Raw genomic sequence first — 23,206 nt, 5'->3', positions numbered from 1 at the left:
CATCAATTTCATCACTCAAATCTCCTACATCATTGCTAGCATCTCCTTCACTCCCCCATATACATTTTTATCTTCAATTCCTACTAATTCATCCTCATTGGAATGGTGAACATAAACATCAATTTTGTTATCATTATCTAAGGCATATGATCTCATACAATTTACATCATGCTGATTTTGTATTAACACTAACCCAAATTCCAAATCTCTCTCAGGCAGCCTATAATACAGAGAACTAAATCAACCATAACCTAATGCCTTAGTTCACCCTCTAAGATTATCCAAAGTAACTTCATTAAGGTCCCGGAAATGATATACGGTGACTTTACCCCCTACATATTCAGTCCTGAACAATCTCTTTAACTTTCCCCCATGAAACAAAGACATACTAATAATATCCTCACCTTTAATACAGAAATAAAATGTTATACATCACAAACAAATCAAAACATGCATCCCATGTTAAACAAGCACACAAATAACAATTGGGTTATCAAAATTCAAGCTTAAACATACATCGATAAATTAATAATCAAAAATTAAAGCTTAAACATTAATAATCGATACATTAATCGATACATCAAAAAACAGATCACAAATTACAATATGGACGATATGGGCAATTAAAACACAATATAAGGGAAAGAGAAGTACCTCAAGAGCTCTCATCACTACCCGCCATTGAATAATCCGATAATCTACGACTGAGAGTTCGTAATCGCCGGTGATTACCATTCTGAGCTCTCAATATCCCAATTTTGTATTAGGGGCAATGTTTAGGGTTCAAAAAGTATATCAGACCTGAAATGTCACAGATTTGATGTGAAAAGACAGTTTTGCTCATCTGCTTTGTAACGTTTTTATTATAATATCGAGTTAGAGGCTAAAAGGTATGTAACTACATACCTTGTCGTTTTATGAGTACGTCCGCAGAATTCGGGGACTTATGGTTACAAACACATAAACTTCAGGGGCCAAAAGGTTAATAAGTCAAATAAATATTATAATTAAATATTAATATTTATAATGAATATATGTATATTTATAATAGATATTTGCATATTTATCATTAAAACGGTTATTTAATTTTATAATATGTATGTAAATGTGATCTAAATATATATTTTTAATATATTTCGTAAAAAAATTACCTAAAAACTTATATATTATTTATTTATTTATTTATTTTAATTAATATTAACATTTAATTTTATACGAAAAACATGACATTAAACGACACGAAACGAAAGTATACGAACACGAAAGTACACGAACCCTAAACATGTCAGGTTTTGTGTTTTACCTTCAAGTACACGAAACATGAAAATACACTATATGGAAGTATACTACACGAACGATTTTCCAGGTCTAGTTAGGAGTAAGTTTCTTCTATAAATGTGAGAATGGGACTCTCAACAATGTACTGTACTATTGCTGTAAGCGGTATATGATAAAATCTGAAATTAAACTTTCTACTGATCTGAAGATCCTACAAAGTTTTGTTCAAGAACTAAAAAACTACAAGAGAGAAGAAGCTGTTGTTCATTTACAGATTGATTAAAGGAATAGAAAAAAAAGCTAAGCTATATAACTAACGGGTACTGTTCCCTGACAATGGTGTGTTATTTAAGCTTTATCTAACATACTACTCCAAGGACGTCGGATTTATATTTCAAGGGTTTAGATTTTAAAAAAAAAATTAGCCTTCCACAGGGCATTTTTCCTTTCCACGGATATTATTAGCGGAAAGGAGAAATGCCTTTCCGCGGAAAATATATGATCTAAGGGTTCTGGAATATAGTTTATCTAACACATGATTGTTAGGGATTAGCACCCATAACTAACTACTAAACTTTAAACTAAATCTAGAGGGAAATTATGTTATGTTAACAGCTGGCATTTGCTGACATGTCTTGCTGAGCTGTATTGTGTGTCTTGATGTAAAAGATTTACCGGATGTCTTAAATAATAACATTGAACTAGCTAATTTCAATAAAGGCTGAGCCAGCTTCCAGTTAAAGCTCATGAGCAAACTTGAGTGTTTAGGCCTCCATTCCACAAGTTAAGCTTGTTGAACATGACAGATTAAATCAGCTATTTATATGTCATTGCTTACCTAACATAGCATCTCACAAATCATTATTAATTGACTTTCATGAATAATTGAGATGCATGATTATGATTTTAAAATATAATTCTACATTGACTATAAGGTCTTTGATTAGGGTTAATTAACTTGCTTCCACAGATGTGTCAGCCTTTTCTAATAAAAATATGAAAAGATGTCGGGCCTCCTAATTTCACAATACTAATATGATATTTTCCGATTTGAACCAAGATTCCGAGTATTTAAATTTGAAATATCCTTATAAACAGACCTTTATCTTGTATCAATTTCCCTTGATATGTGTGGTAAAGAATCATCGAGTGTCAGCATGAATCTCCAAATATAGGGAAATATGATACTGAATCTTCAAACTTGTAGGCCCAAAATGTAATGCATGAAATCCAGAGATTCTATTTACACCACATAATGTGGTTCATATTGTTTCACTGCAGGCCAGATTTGAACAAGGGGACCAATGAAAAAATAGATAGAGACAACTAGACAGTGACATTTAATAATAGGTTTTTGGAATCTAAACAAATAGTCATTTTCAAGTTTTCAGTTGTGACAAATACATAGTGTTCTCTTACATATACAAAGATTTAAAGATCAAAGACTGATTTTACTCTTACACTAAGTCAATACTCAATAGTTTAGACATGGGTGTTAAAACTGATCAAAGTTCCGAATACAACAAATATGCATATATTTGTCTCTTGTGTTCTGTAGTTGTGAATATATTTTTTTCATATAATTTGTTTGTCAGTAAGAACTGGAGTTTGAGTTGGAGCACAAATGCAGCAGCAGAAGCAGAAGCTGTGGCATCGATTTCGTGTTCGGGCCATGGAAGAGCTTACTTGGATGGTGTAGTTGTTGATGGTAAACCAGTTTGTGAGTGCAATACTTGTTATGATGGCCCTGATTGCTCCAACTATATCCTTGATTGTCCTTCTGATGTTAATAGGTAATTTGTTTCTTTTGCTTCTCAAGAAAAAGTTTGTGTGAATATTTCATGCTAAAATTTCTAAATCACCAGAGTTTCAGGAAAATAGAGGTAGTGATTCTATGAACACTAACATAAACGATAGTTTTTAAGCTAAAATCATTGTAATGTCCGCCAAAAGAATGAGTTCTCATTTATTCAAAACTTTCTTGTCTCTTGAAAGAAAAAATTTTGCATATATTCCTATTTAAATGTCCTAATACATGGAACAATCTTGTTTTTTTCCCAAAGCAAAAGTTATTTTGTTTCGGTATCAACTTATTAATGCTGTATCGGATATATAGAACAATCTGTTTTTACCATTGCAGCAGCGGTATGTTCTGCATACAACTTATCTTTCATAGGCCTTACTTTCGAGTGAGATATGTTAGATATGTTTTTATTCGCTCTTGTAACAGGAGTTGACTTTGTATGTTCATCTCTGCAAAAGAAAAAAAGTTTATTATACAAAAATATTGAAATTACCTTACCATTAGTTAGTACATTGAAATCCTAAAATTAGATGAAATGAGAATTCAAATTAATCAAGTATTCAGATGTAATCAAATAAAACAATCAGACAAACAGGGTCTGATTGTAGTCTACTTGCCTTCTGATTTAACAAACTTGTCCTAAAATCATCATGTTCGCTACAATTCTGAGTACCGTTTTTGTGTGCAGTGGGGATCCCCTGTTTTTGGAGCCATTTTGGATGCAAAATGCAGCTAGTAGTGCACTAGTGGTGTCAGGATGGCATCGAATGAGCTATTCATTCGGTGACCACACATTTAACTCCCAAGAACTGGAGAAAAGTATCCGTAAACTACATTCTATAGCTGGAAATGCTGTCACCGAAGGAAGATATATTGTTTTTGGGACTGGCTCTACCCAACTCCTTAATGCTGCAGTTCATGCCTTCTCGTTGGATAACTCTTCCACGCCCTCAAAAGTCGTCGTTTCCATTCCTTTCTACCCGGTACTAATATGAAATTTCGCTGACCAATTTGTCTAGTAATACAAGAGGTCTTTTTCATGTACTTTTTTGTATCAGGCTTATGAATTGCAGACTGAATTCTTTGCAACAGAGGAGTACGAATTTTATGGCGATACATCATTGTGCAAGAACAATTCTGAAGACTCTATGAATGTGATTGAGTTTGTAACATCACCTAACAATCCTGATGGAAAGTTGAAAAAAGCAGTTCTTAATGGTCCATTTGCCAAGGCAATCCATGATCATGCCTATAATTGGCCACATTTTACTGCGATTCCATCTCCATCAGATGAAGATCTCATGATCTTTACACTTTCCAAGCTCACTGGTCATGCAGGCGTTCGATTTGGGTAAACAACAAATCCATAGCTCTATCCTGAACTAACTTCAACTATAATCTGGTGCAGCTTACCATTATTTTCTATGAAAAATAACAAATTCTTACTAGTGGTTTATAACATTGCTGCTAAAATAATGCATTCAGGTGGGCTTTGATAAAAGACAAGGATATATATGAGAGAATGTCAACTTATACAAATGACAATACTTTTGGGGTCTCAAGGGACAGTCAGTTAAGAGCCTTGAAGCTAATGAAGGTAGTTCTTGAAGGAGATGGAAGATCTATATTTAATTATGCCTATGAAACCATGAGAAAGCGTTGGGAAAGCTTAAGCCAAACTGTATCATTGTCCACACGCTTCACTATCCAAGAAATCGCACCTAGCTTCTGTACTTTCTTTCAGAATGTCAGAGGACCTTCTCCAGGTAATTCATATCTATACTCATATGCTCACACAACAAAATGTATCGCATCCTATCATTTGCATATTATCTTTATTTCTGTAACTATTATTTCACATATGCTGCTTTTAACAAAACTTGCTGCAACAGCTTATGCATGGTTGAAATGTGAGAGGGAAGAAGATGAACTATGTTACCAAGTGCTCGAAGCTGGTGGCATCCTTGGTCGTGATGGTACTCTATTTGGTGCTGGTAGTCAATATGTGCGCCTCAGCCTCATCAAGTCTCAAGATGATTTTGATCAACTGATACAGCATTTAAACAAATTAGTTCTCCAGGAAGCGGGTAGTACTAGAGCAGATATCTAATATTGTTTCCTACATCAAGGAGAGATCGAATCATCTCAATAGATATTATTTGTGAACATGAATGTATGTGAATAAGTCTGCTAATTACTCAGTCCTATAAATGTAATTACAATTATACATCGTTGCTTCCTGCGCAACATGTGTCTTTGTACTTGTGTATTGTCAATTTGAAGTTGACATGCATTCATACTATTAATGATGCATTCTTCAGAGAGACTTGAAATCTTGTAGTACTCAATTTGCTCAAGACTCGGTCCGTCCGTCCTTTACAATGATCCACATTACATTGATGGACAGGGAATCAATCATTCCCTCCCAAATTATAATTTTCTCGAGTTGCAAAAAACATTACCAGGGCATACCCTCAATTTGTTAGGTCAATCATCCCAACAGTAGTAACACTCCCACAAGCACACGCAGCAAAAGATGCACATATAGTCCGGATCCAACAATTAAAACAAGGAGCTAAGACCTCTTTTTCATTGATGTGGCGAAGACGGAACAAAAAACAATAAGCAACCCATCAACATCATTATTGCAACAAAAAAAAAAATAGTAAACAAGACTTTCTCCTAAATAGGCATTTCTCAATAAATAGATTTTATTTCCTTTTTCTGAAAAATCTCTTTTCGAAAAACAAGAAAGAGAAAGGAACCCATAAATTAAGCACTTCAAATGAATTTAACAATGAGAAGTACAAATTGTTAGTTATGAGTCTTATGACAGAGAGTGAGAATTGATGTTTTTCCTATACTGGATTCATTTGTATACAGAACAAATACAGAACTGGATACAACAGAAATCCTCGAAAGTTAACAACATAAAATTAAAAAGGTCACGCTATATTAGACCGTTGAGGCAATACTGATTGTCTATGTTTCCTGGATAGAACTCTCCTCATAATTAAAAAGAAAAGAAAAACTAGAATAATCACTAAAGTTACATACAGAACCTGCAGCTGAGACCCTGGCACAATTTCCAGAAGCGGGAAACCGCCCATGCCATCACCGTCAGCAGGGTATAAACAACTACTTTTGAAACTCCCTTGGTGGGGGATTGTCGGATCAAGAATAAAATCCAATGACATGGCTTCTTCTCCCAATAAAATTTGTGTGCTCTTGTTTTTGTAACCGTGCTTTGTTGCAATGACTACAAATAAATTACATATTATTAAGTATTCCAAAGAATAATTAACATATAACGATTTATATGTTTTGGGCATAACAACCGTGCTTTGTTGCAATGACTACAAATAAATTACATATTATTAAGTATTCCCAAGAATATTTAACATATAACGATTTATATGTTTTGGCCATAATAACTAGACAACTAGTGCAAGAATTCACTTAATCAGTGCCTAGTCTCGTTTTTTCATAATTTAAATAGTTGATTTACATGTGTGATTTGATGCAGCAGCTGTCTTTTTAAAAAAATAAACTGAATCAGACACAACTTCAAAGAAATCAAAGATATATTTAATATGCATTTCCTTCCTTCAGTTATTATTCCCATGCCCGCAGGTGTTGAGGCTTCAAAAGGTTTGCAAAATAATTTCCTTATAGTGTAAGTCCACAAGGCTCCTCGCGCACCTTTTTTTTTCTAATTCTATGGTCACACGAGTATAAATTTTGATTTCACTTTTAAGCATTATTATATATTATTAACATTTATGTTACTAGTAACATATAGATTTTTAAAGAAAAATGAAGAGGTTGTCTTTTTTAATTACTATTAGTGAAATAGGAAATTCTCCTTATTATATTAATTTGCTTTGTTATTGATTAGAGATTTGCTATATAAACAATTATGATATCGTTACAGATTAAGGTTTATGCCTGCATTTATTGAATGAGAAGAGATTTGGAGAATATTTTATTAACATCTTAAGGTTTTCTAAATTCAGTTCAATTCAAATTTAGTTCAAAAAATTGAAGTTCAGTTTACGATTCAGTTCAAAACCAAACCGACCGTTTGCATTCCTGCTCGTATTCCCACAATTTTAAAATGTCAGATTTTATTTCTTAAACAACCAACACAACCATATTTTATTTCTTATAAGGAGAAAGAGAAGGAACGTGGGCCCCTAGCATGCTCTGTAAATTCACACAGAATAACCTATTTCAAGTTTTTCACGAACACATGTCTTACCAAAGTCTAGAGCCTACTGTATTCTCTTTATTTCACAGATGAGGTAGAGGTTAGTTCAGTGAAAGTTATGCACATCTCTTTTCCTCTTTTCTTAAAATATTATTGTTACAGTTATTTTCCAAAAAGTATTTTTCTAACATGAAAACAGTATTGGTTAAGCAAGTGATTAATTACATTAAGAACATTCAAGTAAAGATTGACGCCAAATGAATTCTTAGGGGGGCAATATTAAAATATTTTTACATAACTCTCCCACTTGATCATAGTTCATGGTCTCTTATTCCACTTACGCAATAAATAAATATTAAGAACAAACTATAATTTCGAGAAGAAAAGCAGGGCAGAGAATAAAAAACTCTTGGAGTAATTCTACACACTCTTAGGTATTTTAGAATAAAAGATAATTTTTAACTGATTAAAAAAAAAGAGGAAAAAAATTTCCGATGTCGTATTTTATGTTATTAATTCTCATTAATCACGAACCTGCATGCAATATCTATCAAGCTGAATCAGAAACCTTCTGGTACAAAATTAAAAGTACGTTCTGCATCTAAAGACACCATATCTAAGTATGCAACGGGAAAATAGATTAAACACCAAATCTGTTCTAACAAACACATCTTAAGTGGATACAAAATTAGGAGTATGTTCCCATCTACTGATATAATATCTACCAATGCAACACGAAATGGGTTAAACATCAACATCTCTTACCTTCATATACCTCTCCAGGAACAAGCAAGCGGTGGTAATCAGCTAATGTTTCACTAGCTTTTATCTGCAGCCACCAAAAGAGTATAAGTCACATATAGCATATATATATGTGCGTAGATATCACATATAGCATATGTGTGCTTGTTTTCGAATATGTTGTATCTTATAAATTATACTCAGAGTCACAAACCAAGAACTTTTGGTCACAACAATGAAAATACTTGGTTTAGCAACAAAAGAAATATCACATCAAAACTTTGTACAAAAATTCTTAAGCTCAACCATGCATGAAGAATGAGCATACAAACAATTCAAACAACCTAAATAGTTGAACTAGCCCAAACGAGATCGGGTAGTACGAGGAGTGGTTTGGTTTATATATATACATATACACACACACACATATACAAGTGCTCAAATGACCCTATATTAAAATGCATGCCGAGACTAAACCTCACATTCTAATTTTTTATCTGGACCGATCTAACAAATTATATACATACACAAATGTATGTAACACCTTCCACCTCTCTCCTTCAACTCCGCCTCTCTCCGGCCACTAGCAGCCGCCACATGGTAATTTCGGGTTTAAAATTTTTGCTGATTTGCTTTAAAATTTTATGAATTAGGATGGCATTTTGTGGTTCTGTAGGTGTAGGTGGTCTGGTGGTGGCTTAAATTTTGGGGATAGGAGTGGAAAATGTGGTTTCCGCTGGGTTTGGATATATTAATATGGATTTGGTTTGGTGTTTGAACCGAAACCAAATTACTAATAGGGCTCAAGGATCCTAAAGTTTTGATGAGATAACTATCTAAAGTTAAGTCAACTTACAATACACAATTAAGATTATTTTGTAAATGCAAGGGGGTTAAGAGTTAAATTCTATGGAGTCCACCATTTCATTGGAGTCCTTGGAGTCCATATAACTTTTGCAATTAAAATATAACTTAAAATATTGCAAAACATATTATTTTTCGAATGATGTTCTACAAACATCACTATTTTATTGAAATATTGTAGATTGCATACATTTTATAAGTAGAACAATGCAAAATATATTATTCTACAAAAAATGTTTAGTTTGTCGAACATAAATATTCATGTTGCAAAACATACATGTTTAGTTGCAGAACCAGAACATGCATATTGTACTTGTAAATGTATGAGATTTGCATGATTTTATTGAAATAATGATATTCGTGTAACATGTTTTGCAAGATAACACGTTTTACAAGATATTTTTATTTGAAGAATATAGATAGATTTCGAGGACTCCAATAAAAAGGGGACTCCATAGAACTTCACTCGGGGGTAATTCTATTATTACAAATATGCCATTCAATTGTTATATATAAAATGGTAACCACTTTAAATAATGTTCCTAAAGTTAACTTTAGGAGCCTTTTTCTCTCAAATGGATTTGGTTTTTTTTGGTGCTTATGGTTTTGGTTTAATATATGAATTTTTGTTTTGTGCCTAAATCTATCTATCTATCTATTTATCTATATATATATATATATATATATATATATATATTTTATACATATATTTATATACTTATATAAATGAGAAGACGGGGGCGTTTATAAGGCGACTGTTAAATCGACTCATTCTATTTTTCAAATTTTCTCATATTTTTGATATAATAAAAATTAAAAACTACAATTACCATATTTATTCTAAACTTTCTACACTTTCTTTTTAAAATTAAATTTTCACCTTAATATTCTCTCGAAGTCTCTCTTTTAACATATTCTACTAAACTTTCCCCACTTTCCTTTTTTAAATTAATTTCTTGACTTAATATTAATTACCTTATTCTCTTAAACTCAAATTACCATTTTATAATTCACTTACCTTCCAAAGATTTGATAATACAAGAAAATAAAAAATTATAAATTATTATTATTTTTGTAAACTTTCTCTTCCTAAGTCAAAAAATACTTCAATTTACCTTTCGAAGATTTACCAATAGAGGAAAAGTATTCCGTCAAAAAAAATAGAGGAAAAGCAAAAATTCTATTTTAATATTTTTCTAAACTTTCTCTTCATGTCAAAAAAAAAAATTAATCATGCACAACAAGTCAAAAAATAATTATAAAGTCATGTTTATGAATCACTACATCAAAATATAAAATTATATGAGGGGTTTATTATTGGAGAAAAGTTTATACATATGGAGAGCAGCAGCACCAATGTTGATTCACCTCCTTCCATCTTTTCATATATATTTGTATGTGTAAGTATATGTATATGTGTAAGTATTGTTTCTGACTGAAACTCTTGATTTTTTGATTATTTTTTAGTATGGTATGATTGAAGTTGTGAATGTACTAATGTTTGTGTTTTGTAATTTGTGTTTCAGTTTGCAAGTCCAGGGGCCTCGTCTTAGGGTTCACTTTAAGGTACTTTTGTTCATTAATTAAGATTATTGTTATGTTTTTAGGTTGTTCTTACATTTATTGTTTAATGTGATCATAAACACGCTGGTCAATCAAATCAATGAATGTCGGGAGTAGGATGCTAAAACCCGAGATTTATAAGGTCGTTGCAAAACGCAGTATACTACATATTGGGTTTGACTTAAGAGTTTTGAGGACAAGAAGATTGTAGAAGAGTTCAGAAAAACCCGATGGTGCTTCTCCAAAGTTATTATTCAAAATTTCAAAATAACCAACACGAAACCTCAAATCCAAATGACCTTTTATATATTTTATTTAAAAGCACGTTTATAAACCCGCTGCGAAGCGTGTCTTAGTAAACTAATATACTTAAATAAAAAAGAAGACGGAGGCGTTTAGGTGTCACTTCTCAAATCATCTGAATCTATGTTTTGAATCTTCTCAATTTTTTGAATTAAAAAATATTAAAAAAAAACTCAATAGCTAAAACTTCTCTTCAAGTCAAAATATGAAAAGTAAGTCCACGATAAAATTTCTTAGAAAAAAACTCATTACCTTGTAAGCTAACTAAATTTAATAATTTCCCCTAAATTTCTCTTCAAGGCAAAATATTAAAAGCAACTTATTTTTTATATTTTTCTAAAACTTCTCTTCAAGACAAACTATACAAGGCAAGTTAAATTAAAAAGTAAAAAATATAAAATATATATCTTCCTAAAACTTCTTTTTAAAGTCAAAAAATAAAATGCAAGTCCACGATAAAATGTCAAAAAAACTCGGTACCTAATAAGCCAACTTTTATAATTTCCCTTGAATTGCTCTTCAAGGCAAAATATATGAAGCAGCTTATTTTTTAATATTTTTCTAGAACTTTTTTTTAAGACAAAATATAAAAAGCAAGTAGAATTAAAAAGTAAAAAATAGAAAAAACTCAATACCTTAAACTTAATTTTTCTTTTAAGATTACATGGAAGGAATATATAATAATTAAGAAATACTACCTCTCACCTTAATTATTATATTTTATTTTTATTAAAAAAAGTTTTATTACCTTTTTATGTCGAACTAACAAGGTTAAAGGTTAACTTGTGTTTTAGTTTTTGTGGTTTTGGTATTTGGTTATAGGATTTAACACATTTAACTTTTGTTTGTTATTTTCTTGCGGGAAGAGTTCACCTTTGAATCTGGACTACGCACAGCCGACTACTTAACCCTACCTACCCGAACTTCTCAACAGCATTTGCGGAGGTTTGTTCAAATTTTACATGTAAAGGTGTTTAACATGGTTTATATGTTCGCATCATGTGTGTTTAAGTAATTGTGTGTTTAATGTATATTTTAATCCTTACAATTTTCATTCTTTTAATAGCTTTTCGCATATTTAATATCTTTTTGCATAATCAAATTTATGGTCTTAAAGTAGTTTTCTAAGCATGGACAACTAAGTCTTCATTACATAAGGGTTTTCAGTGGTATTCAATTTATCTCAAAAGTCAGTCTTTTATTGTAGGTACTCAATTTATCTCAAAAGTCAGTCTTTTATTGTAGGTACTCAATTTATCTTTCTCCCTCTCCCCTTTCTCGATCCAAACGGACACAGGGATACACACACCTCACAAATACACACAAATCACGCTCCAACACAGGCCTCTATTTCCCAACCCCCACCACCACCACAACTGTTTTCCGACCTCCGCCACCACCGTTTTGGTGGTGGATCATGTTTTCCCCCATTCCCACAACACACACATCAACAACCGCACACACTTTAGACCCACACACACAATGAACACACACACACACCTCTCCCGCTACTCCTCCGTTCATCTCTCTCCCCCTCATTTTCTTCTTCAAAAATCTGTAGACTCCGGCCGGGTACCATCGTCGGCGACCACGGGCCGCAATGATACCGCCCTCTTCCGGCCCTCTTCCGTTCACATTATACACACCAACATAAGTACATAACCGCCATCACGTCTTCAATCTATTACTACATTCAATCTAACGGAAAGGACGCGGAGCCACCACACTGCTGACAAATTCAACAACTAGACATCACTCAGGCACAAGTAAACATTTAGCCATTTTCGTGCAAAAAAATTAAAGTTCAAGCAAACATAGTGCAATTAAGTCTATGTAATTATGTTTTCATATTCTAGTCTTATAGTTTGACAAAGAGAGATGTATCATTTCAGCTTGTAACTTGCTTTGTAAACAGCCAAACCGATAAGAATCAGTTTGGATTAAAACCTCTGAAGTCCAACAAACGAAACCAATTTATATTCTGGATTAATACCTATAGTACAGAGACAAAACCGCTTGAAACTATTTCACCAAACACCACTACATTGAAAGTGCGAAACAAATCAAAGCATCTTGCAATTATTATTTGGACAACTGACGAAAAACATACCGTAGAGTTTATTCCCTTGATTGAAAGAAAGGCGGACAAAGGCCTACCATAGTCCGAAGATAGGACCTTTCCATGCACTCCAGTCTGCAAAGTTATTAGTTCACATTTCTTAAATTGACCCTCCATGTAGAATTAGACAGCAGGCATATAACCAATATATTCATACTTATATGAGAAGCTCATATGATCTAAATGATGAATTATAAAGGAGATGATAATGAACTACCTCTGTCTACTACTAGTAACAACTTATAGCTATTATTACTGGGAAAGAACTGTGCGGTGCATGCAAAAGCATTCTACTAAAGGTCGCTACAGTGAACAGTTCAAGGCTAATCCAAACAAGACTGAAAATTATCAACTTTAAAGTCATGTTGGTGAAACGGAGGCACTAATTTAGCGTGAACAAGAGCTTTCTGATCCCTAGGAAAAATTCTTTTTAACAGTAGCATCAGATTTGACACAAGACAGACACAGAGTTAATTGACACTTGCCAACTACACAGCATTCTGCGTTATAAGATTTTCTTTCTTGCAATAAATAGAACTATCAACAAATGAAAATAATATAGCTGTTAAGATTTTTGTACGCTTCGTGAGTGATTCACAACTGAAAAACAATTCATGAGACAAAGTTACCTTCGCAAGGCTTGCAACAAGATTGAGCATACCCATTTTGTTATATTCCCATATGGTAGAGAGCTGAGATAGACCAAACAGATTTGAAAACAATTAATGAAAATTTGTGATTCGTCCTTGTAAAACCAAACATTACTTGAATAGAGAGGACTGAAATGCATCTGTATTTTATATAAAATCTATAAACCTAAATCGTGTAGTTTAAACTCGAAATTTCTGGTAACACGGCATAAAAAAGTCATATACCTACAAGATAGGCACGGGGGTGCTACGAAGGCATATACACGCAAAATATCACTTTTTTAATCACAACAGAAAAGTCTCGTTCACAAGTGAGACTACCGATATTGTTATCGGTACAAACATAAACAAGTCTGAGTATGCAGGGGGGGATCTCACCTCTTTAGCAGGAGGCCATTTGTCATCACTAATCTCCAGTGTCAATTCGAAGCAACCCCCATGTATGTAGTTCCAATCTTGCATGCCACCATATATTGGATACCTGCAAAGTAATAGCATTTGAAAAATACAAAATTAGAGAAAATCCATTAACCTCATTAAGCGTGGAAAATTATACAACAAATATATATATCGGCTATCTGCTTACATTACTTACCACAATGCTCCATTTGTTATTCCTCCTATAAATTCCTTGCTCAGAGACATATTATAGTGTGATCGACTGTATAAGCTTGCCATATACCTGAATGTTTTGTCATCAGGACATGCATTGTAGTGTGTCCTGAAATTCAGCCAGATTGAGACGATATGGTAAGGCGAAGTAACATATAACTGTATGCAATAGTTCAGCTAACCATGCTGAAGTAATGAAGCGGGGAGATAAATATACATAAAAATACAACATTTAGCAGTTCCTTGGGGGGGGGGGGCAAAAAGCTAAAAACATGAGTTGTACTTTTCTTCAGAGAAAAGACACTTCTCATTGTTTTGTCACCCTCGGGTCACTTGTTATTGTGAAACCGTAACCCCGCATCCATGTGAACAGGAATTCAACGTGTCAACAGCCAGTGCCAGCAAGTATGAGATCAACATATACCACTCAAGCAAAAGACTTGTGCATAACATGTATCAAATCGCAACATAACTGCTCTACCAAAAGGTACAAATTACACAGTTTTACCAAAGGTTTTCACAGGAAAAAAAGTTCTTGGATGTCTGGTTCACAGACTAGATACACAGTGTCTTCAGAGGCTATTTACTGACAAAAAAAGGTCTAAAAGGCCAGTAGACACATGTTCGGAAAAACCTAATTCACAATAGATATTACACTAGCAGTCTATTAACACACCGAGTACCTGGAATATAAACTTAATACATCCAACTACAGTATAATGTGTTTAAAAAGAATTTTGACGCACATGGAATGCCACACTTATAAGCATGCCATGTGTTTAATGCCCAAAAATTTCTCCAGCAATAACAATCACTCTTCCTTATCACCCGACATAGACTCATTCTTCTCTACCTTGTCACCTTTCTAAATCCCTGGTCATGAATACATAATGCAGGACAAACAATCAGTCTTCACTCCGCACAATCAATTCCTGATACAGGCTATTTCATATTATAGTGTCCAAGACATGCAACTTGATATAGACTACAAACTAAACTAATATGATTCTGAATAAAAAAAATATGGCAACACTAACTGGGAAATCTAGTACCATCACTCGGATCAGGAGCACATATCAATTATAAGTAGTTTTTTACAGATATAACTTAGAAGTAATTCTAGACAGTCTCAAGGATTTATTATAGACATCATCAGGTTTTTCCACATATTCAAACGACATATAGATTAAGGTCCTTTATATGGTCTCAAAAAGAAAACGGTGCTACTTTGATCTTTTTTTCTTCTCCTATCAAATACAGAAGTATAATCCATGTGAAGCACTACTTTAGTGTCACTCTAAAAGTCACTTAGCAAGCATAATAGAGGATACTACAAACACTTCAAAGAATTCTCATAGTAATGGTTTCCAATATTTTAGAGAAGAGTTCTAGGATCCTTTATTCCTTGAAAATGAAAATTCACATCATTCATTAACATTTTTTGAATACATAATAACAGATAATGGACAAAAAAAAAGATGCTTGCATATTTATGATTTACATAATGTTGGGCCGGTCATATTTTTAACAGAGATCTGGTTCATTACCAAGCATAATCAGTACAAGATAAGCTAAGATAAAACTATTACCTAGGGAAGAAGTAGACCTTATGGACATAATAAATCTTGTCAACATTAATAGCATCTCTCTTTAGCAAGTAGTAACATGGGTTAAATGGCGTTTTAGTCGCTCAACTGACCAGATGCAATCGGATCATCCCACTCAAAAAGCTTACATTCACTTCATTTTACATTTAAAAAATTTCATTCAAGTCACTTGCCGTTAGATTCTGTTAAGAATTGGACGGAAATCTGACTAAGCTTGGTGAGTTAGCTTGAAATAATCCAACATGGCATGTACAGTCTGCTGAAGCGGCATTTTGGTGACTCAACTGACTATAAACTTGCAATTGGTTACAACACCTCTTTTCTCTCTTAAAAAATTCCGAAACTTATAAACAAATGCAACAAATACGCACACATAACCCCAATGATTTCACCCACAAAAACTTAATCATTGTTAATCTATAGTCATTTTAGATATCTTTAGGCCATTTTGTAAAAGCTCATCAAATTTTTGATGGGATTTTCCACATTGACCTAAAGATATGAAAAATGACAATAGAATAATAAGGATGGAATTTTTTGAGTAAAACCATTGATGATAATTTGCATATTTGTATTAGAGAGGTGTTGTAGACATTGTTATAGTAGAGTTCTTCGTACGGTTTCTTTTCAGTTTTTAGCAGATGTAATGGTCAATGACCTTAATGAAACTTTCTTCAGTTTGATGACTAAATTGCAAGTTGGGTGACCAAAGTGCCAATTCATTTAACTCTACATGTCGGTGGATTTATTCAATCGAAGTCACCATGCTTAGTCACCTTTCCGTCAAATATTTAACGGAATGTAACGGCTAGTGACCTGAATGAAAAATTATAAGAGTACAATGATGTAACTGAAAGCTTTTTGAACTGGATGATCCAATTGCAAGTTTCCATCCAGTTCAGTGACCAAAACGCCATTTAACCCGTAGTAAAATATGCACCATTACTTAGGGTTAACTTACTTTTTATCCTCAGTACCATCCCATGGAAAATTTGCAACAAGTGCTCCCTGTAAACCAAAAAAAACATGTTAAATACATTGATTAATAAACTCACTTATGTATCCTTCTTATGTAAAAGCATCAAGGAAATTGTATACACTGCACAGAAAAAAACAGTAGCGGACCAAGTTTAGCCACCTTCAACCGACAGATAATAATATCAGAAACAATGTAATGTGATGCAAGTTTTTATTTACTTTTACAGATCAAAATCCAACTTATAATAGCCACAAGAAGCTCAGGCGTACAAGGGAATGAATGCTGCTAACCAGAAGGAAAATGAAAAACTCAGAGGAAGATAACAAAAGACAGAGATAAGAGTTACCCCGTGAAGACTGGCAGATGCAGTAAACTGTTGCTCTTTCAGCCAACTCATAATTGCTTTTGTTTCAGGTTGTCGTGCATCCATTTCTTCATTTATAGGAAAGAACTGCACCATTCAAGTAAGAAATTGATTTCACCACAAAGAGATTTTACATATGCAATGATGTAAATTATCATATATAGTAAGAGAATCTCAAAGGAACAGAAAACACTTCCCACTTTCGCATAGATAAGCTTATGTAATTCAATAAAGGGGAATTGCATGTTATTACATATGTTTTACCAAAAAAGAAACGCTAATATATGTTATTAATTCCATCCATAGTTAGAGGCAATCACAATAGATAGAGGCTTTTATTTTACCTATAAAACATTTCCCTTGTAAATGCAAGAAAAAGCATCAGGTAAGTTAGCTTGCGTTGTAATGCCTTGTTAAATGCAATAAGAATTTGAAGACCATTACTATCCTATATAATCAAACAATTATTCCAAATTCGTTTACCATTTATCCGTAAATATATCGAATCAGTAGTATCAGTTAAATTGGAAAATACACAACTTCCTCTCAACAAGTTATTGTAGATGAATTAGTTTTAAGAAAATGGTTATTATCAGTTGAGTTGTGACTGTTTAGTCACTTGTCACTTCTGACATAATTGAAGACAATTGACGTTTTCAGGTATCTACTTTAAAAAGCTTATTTCGTAAAAAGCACAAAGGCTCCTTGAAATCCTTTTTGCATATATGCAGCACAAAGATGCATTTTGATGCACGTCCTAGTCTAGTGGGTATCAATCGTCCTTCGAGCCTCAGTGGAGGCAAATATGTGCGTCAGTATACGAATTTCTTTGTAATTGACCTTATCTAAAAAAAGGTAATATAAAGAATACTTGCTAATTATATAGAAAAGAAGTCCACAAACTTAAACAGTTATACAAACAAAGTGGCAACAATTGATGATAACTGAACAAAATTAAGCAGATGTACACATTAAAGATGAATAATTTAGAATTTGAATAAGTTACAATACAGAACAGCATCAAAAGGAGTACCTGATCTGGAAAATCACGATTCAAATCAATTTCATTTGCATTACCACGCGTCCTTAGTGTATACCCGTCAGGATTCATTGATGGGAGTATATGAAGGTGAACGTTATCGATTATTAAGGTTGCCTGTAGTGACCAATGCCTGGTTCAGGTTCAGTACAAGTTACACATTTATATGACATAATAATGAATGCACAAGGCATAGCCTCTCTGAGGTTACCCCAAGTCAATTAAGATTCAAGAGAGTCTAACCAAAACTACAAATATTACAAGGAAAAGATAAGTAACACAAGTCATACAAGTCTCCTGATGCTCGTATGGCTTACCTTAAAATTAAGTAACTAATGACTTAAAATGGATAAGTGTCATATAAGTGCTAAGTAAATTATTAATTATAAGTGATTTAAGTATTTGGATAATTTTGCTTATAAATTATGGCAGTGTTTGGTAAATTATAAGTTACAACATTTTTTTCATAGTTAAGTTACTTGATATAAGAATTTTGTAGCAAAAAAATCAAATTTTAAAACACAAACTTGGATTATAAGTTAACAGCTTTTTTGTTAAAGTTAAGTTTTTTTATATAAATTTTTGAAGTTAAAAAATACAAAATTTAAAAACAGAATAATATACAAAATAATTAAAAACAGATATATAAATACATACATGCAAACTAGGTTAAAGGTTTTATCATTTATTATTATTAGTGTGTTGAGAAGGTAGGCTATATCTTTGATATTTAACCACTTTTCGAAGAAAGGATTATAAGCTGATCGACTGTTGTGAGAATGTACCCTTTTGTATTTTCTTAGTATTCTCATATAATCTGAGATGTTTCGATTCTTGTGTTTTATGAATTAATTTTTTTTTTCAAATTTAATTTTTGCCCCCAAATATGTATGTATATAATATAATATATATATATATATATACATATACATATGCATTCTAATTTTTTTATAGAATCGTTGTCTTTTCGGAACCGCAGTCCAGATTAAGACCAGTTATTTCAGAACCTTGAAGGTAATAATGCGACAAATATCCCCGTTGTATCTAATAGATGCACATGTTTAACTTTCTTACTGAGATAAGTTTTGCACAAGAGTGACTAGCTAAGACAGATCATGAAAAATATTGCAAAACAATATATAGCTAATAAGATCAATATAGTAATGGTAACTACAGACTACAAGGAAGCTTGAGGTTAATAAAAAAATCACAATCCAGAAGACACAGTTGTAAACCAATCAGAAAAATATTTATAGCAGCAGGAAATCAAAGAGCTTTTATAACTCTGTAAAACTTTTATTTATAAATAGGATGTGTAGTAATCAACAAAGGATGTATTCATGCAAAGCCATAGTACACAAAAAATTACCAAAGGGTCCTTCTTATAATTATCACATAGCCAATTTGCTAGTAGCAAAAGTATTTCTCTGCCTACAGGTTCGTCTCCATGCACATTCCCTACAAACTGTAACAAATCATATTCCGAAATCACTCACTACATAAATAAAAAATGAACCATCAGTGAACAGAAATATGTTGTCAAAACAATTCATCCATGTAAGAATGCAAAGAAACTACATAAACTTTCAAGCTGTGGTAGATGCAGAAGGAAAACATACAAAATTGAATTCTCTGCTCGTGCCTGTTTTAATACATGTCCTAAATCCTTGTGTGACCAAAAGTGAATCACAAAAATTTCACCAGAAACCACTACAAACAATTTGCTTCTAGAAGATATAGTTACAAGGGATGTGAAAAAAGACCAAGAACAGTAAGACACGTGGAGAAATGTATGCAGGGAATAAGGATTGATGGACATCAAGCACAAAAAACAATAGTTAGTCATGTTTGCCTTTTCCCTGTGCTGGCACCCATTTTGATTGTTAAGGCTTCAGCCTAATTTTCGTAATTGACAAGAAATAAAAACTTATACTTGCCTATGATTATCAAGAGTAATTAAGGATACAAATTAAAACCTTAGCTGTTGAATTATGAATGTATAAGCAAAGTGTTAATATTGTATTACAGTAATGATTTCCTAGTAGATGTCTGCGATATCTCCATCTAGTATCATAATTCATGCCTATTCAATTAATTACCAGAGTAAGAGAAACTTCTGTCTCCATGCCTTACTTTGAAATTATATCTATGTAAGTGGCCTGCATTTATGCTGAACATCTTACATTTTGTGAAAGAACATGCACAGGGATTTAGGTAATGTTAAAATTGAAACATAATTACCTTGAAAGCCGGTTCAGCCTCTTCTTCACCTGGATTGTCAGCAAATTCCATCACCCACTACAAAGAATATACCATAGAAACTTATTATGAAATTCTGGTACACTGCTACGAAAAGAAAAGCACTTGAAGTGAACTAAAACAGCACAGGCATTACCAGTGGAACTCCCAAGACGCTCTTTCCGATACTGAATAAACATTCCAAAATCATTCAAAAAAAGAAACAAAAGTATGTCAGATATGGAGTTTGCACAACTGCATGTCATTAGGAATATTGAAAGAATTGTAAAAAAGTTAATTATCTATACTTGAGTTAATTTCACATTCTTTGTCCAAAATTTGCAATCATTTGACTTGGTTAAAACTGCCTGCTTAGACTTGACCAAAAAAATGCCTGCTTAGAATTATTTACTCTTAAGTCTTACCTTTCTTCCAAATATAGATAAAGGGGCAAGGGGCAATCAATGGAAGTATGATCCTTAAGCTTTACAATTTTAACTGTACAAGTCTTAAGCTTCAAATATTTTCCAAGAAAATGGTCAATTTCATCATACATTCATAGGACACTGATATCTGGATGAGAGAGTACTAATAATAGTTGCATGTTGGATGAGACTATATGAGATGGATGCGACTATATGAGATGTCAGAAGGTATTCTTCTGAACACAATATTCAAATTTAAATTATTAACAAGCTCTCTTAAACTTACGTGTATATCCTGGATATGCTACTACATCTGCGATTCAATACCTTCATGGCCTTCTCAAGATCAGCATTTGTCATGTATCCATGAGCTAATCTATCTCTGTAACCCAAAAAATCAGTTTTGAAACTTCAACCATAACATAACCGTCACATAATATCTATACAATCACAAAAATCATTTTAGATAGAACAGTATCAACATACAGATTTTGGAAGTGTTCTTCATCCTTTAATAATTTCCTTTTCGAAACTCCATATATTGAACCAACAAAACCTATCAAACATATAGAAAACAGTTCACAAGATCAGGAATTCGAAAAATCATTATATTAATTTTATAAATCCGAATGGGACAAATAAATGCTAGCTGAATATATTAGCCTACAGATACTCGTCAACCTGAAAGCTGAAAGTAGTTTATCAAACAAAAGCTAATTTCTTTTTTCCTTCAGATCTTCTATGTGCTGATTTTTCTTATAAGAATTTATTATATATAAAAAAAACCAAAAAATTATCAGCATTTTAATTCAAATTATCAGCACAATCTGGATCAAATCATTTATCTCTAGATTCAAATAAACATTAAATTAATTATTAAATCACAGCTCAAACAAAACCTGGATCCCTTGCTTCAATCTTCCAACCAGCTAATTATAGTTCAAACAATTATCATATAACAAACATATTACAAATACATCGCACAACTTAAAAAACAAATTTATAAGCATCATCTGAACCGACCCATAATCCTATACATTCCAAAAAAATATTTGATCAAATTACAAAATTACAACTTGGCACATAAATGCTCGCATACTTAGTAACCTAAAACTAGTTTAACGCAAAAAAACAGTCTCTCTGTTTTTTGTAATCTTCCATAACTATAATTTTGATTCAAAACATTTTTATAAAAATTATTTTAAAAAGAACAAATTATCAGTATTTCCGAAAAACAATGCAAAATTATCAGCATGAACTTAATCATTTCACTTATCACTAAAATGATCTGTATCAGTGTATCTACATATTTACTAGCTCAATTTTTCTCAAATTTAAAAATGATCATTGCTGTTTCATAATAATTTCATATAATTACATTACAAATAAATGAAGTTTACAATTGATGATCATACAGTTCAATATAATTTATTACACATCTAATCATTGGAATGTAATCAATTAGACACGCAATTATAACATGAAGAGAGAGATAGAGAGAGGGAGGGAGAGAGAGAGAGGGAGAGGGAGAGGAAGGGAGGGAGAGGGAGAGAGGGAGAGAGAGAGGGGGAGAGAGAGAGGGGGAGAGAGAGAGGGGGGGAGGGAGAGAGAGAGAGAGAGGGAGAGAGAGAGAGAGAGAGAGAGAGAGAGAGAGAGAGGGAGAGAGAGAGAGAGACCTGAACTATTTGTGAAGCTTCGACCGGCGCCTCTAGCAATACTAGGCAGTGGAAAGTGGGAGAAGAATTGTAGAGAGAGAAGGAGGAGAGATAAAGTGAGCTTCTTTTTCGTCGTCGTCATAAATATATGTACGTATGTATAGAAATGGAGATCGGAAGAGAATGAAGTAGTTTCAGAGTGTTTTGTAGCTTACCGGCTTTTTTAACGGTGAAACCGGAGTGAAAGGCGTGATTTGCACGTGATTTGTTCATATTGGATTGAAAGTTTAGTGGGCCGGGTTACAACATTTGCCCTGATTCTGAACACAAGTACACAACCCCAGAATCAATTTTATTGGGTTTCCATTTTCCACTTTACAATATGATATTTCTTACGAGAAGGTTTTACGATAATGATTTTACAATAGACAATCCCAACGAGAATGAGGGTGTGTTTGGTATTGCTGTTGCAGATAGCAACAGCAGCTTTTCGCTGAAAAACAGTTTTTTTGTAAAATTTAAAAACTGCTTTTCGGAAAAGTGTTTTTTGCCTAAAAATTGTTGTTAGAGAAAGTAAGTCCCCCATGCTTTTAGAAAAAGCTGATTTTCAGCTGTTGCGGAAAGCATATGCTGATTTCACCATCAAATCTTACCAAAAACATCATTATTTTTAATTTTTTGCATCAAAACATATACGTATCAAAAAAATTACCAAACAGTCATCTGATTTTTACAACAGCACTTTTTCCAGCAGC

At 32.9% G+C, this 23,206-nt stretch overlaps 2 protein-coding genes across 2 annotated transcripts; one reads left to right on the top strand and one right to left on the bottom strand.

Annotated features, from left to right (window-relative positions):
* Positions 1 to 2,702: 2,702 nt before the first annotated feature.
* Positions 2,703 to 5,408, top strand: LOC141671360 (tryptophan aminotransferase-related protein 3-like). Its single transcript, XM_074477580.1, has 5 exons — positions 2,703 to 3,071; positions 3,771 to 4,065; positions 4,141 to 4,433; positions 4,568 to 4,848; positions 4,975 to 5,408. Exons 1-5 carry the CDS (start codon positions 2,767 to 2,769, stop codon positions 5,190 to 5,192), a joined length of 1,392 nt encoding a protein of 463 aa, XP_074333681.1. The 5' UTR covers positions 2,703 to 2,766; the 3' UTR covers positions 5,193 to 5,408.
* A 108-nt stretch (positions 5,409 to 5,516) lies between these two features.
* LOC141671359 (carboxypeptidase SOL1) lies at positions 5,517 to 22,853 on the bottom strand. Its single transcript, XM_074477578.1, has 15 exons — positions 22,473 to 22,853; positions 21,283 to 21,352; positions 21,083 to 21,178; positions 20,529 to 20,559; positions 20,375 to 20,431; positions 19,503 to 19,598; positions 18,128 to 18,250; positions 17,077 to 17,181; positions 16,713 to 16,759; positions 14,128 to 14,253; positions 13,911 to 14,013; positions 13,512 to 13,574; positions 12,874 to 12,957; positions 8,058 to 8,121; positions 5,517 to 6,341 (listed from the first exon to the last, which is right to left on the bottom strand). Exons 1-15 carry the CDS (start codon positions 22,591 to 22,593, stop codon positions 6,028 to 6,030), a joined length of 1,500 nt encoding a protein of 499 aa, XP_074333679.1. The 5' UTR covers positions 22,594 to 22,853; the 3' UTR covers positions 5,517 to 6,027.
* Positions 22,854 to 23,206: the final 353 nt, after the last annotated feature.

This window comes from Apium graveolens, chromosome 7 (assembly GCF_009905375.1).
Source record: "Apium graveolens cultivar Ventura chromosome 7, ASM990537v1, whole genome shotgun sequence".
NCBI classification, from domain to species: Eukaryota; Viridiplantae; Streptophyta; class Magnoliopsida; order Apiales; family Apiaceae; genus Apium; species Apium graveolens.
This window is presented reverse-complemented; position numbering and strand designations above follow the sequence as displayed.

Excerpts from the sequence above, each read along its gene's own strand:
- LOC141671360 (XM_074477580.1), top strand. The coding sequence starts at position 2,767 with ATGGGTGTTAAAACTGATCAAAGTTCCGAATACAACAAATATGCATAT. Across the intron at positions 3,072-3,770 it reads TGTCCTTCTGATGTTAATAG|TGGGGATCCCCTGTTTTTGG; the intron begins GTAATTTGTTTC and ends TTTTGTGTGCAG. Across the intron at positions 4,434-4,567 it reads CATGCAGGCGTTCGATTTGG|GTGGGCTTTGATAAAAGACA; the intron begins GTAAACAACAAA and ends TAATGCATTCAG.
- LOC141671359 (XM_074477578.1), bottom strand. The coding sequence starts at position 22,593 with ATGACGACGACGAAAAAGAAGCTCACTTTATCTCTCCTCCTTCTCTCT. Across the intron at positions 21,179-21,282 it reads GAAGAACACTTCCAAAATCT|AGATAGATTAGCTCATGGAT; the intron begins GTATGTTGATAC and ends TTTGGGTTACAG. Across the intron at positions 20,560-21,082 it reads AGCATATCCAGGATATACAC|TATCGGAAAGAGCGTCTTGG; the intron begins GTAAGTTTAAGA and ends ATGTTTATTCAG.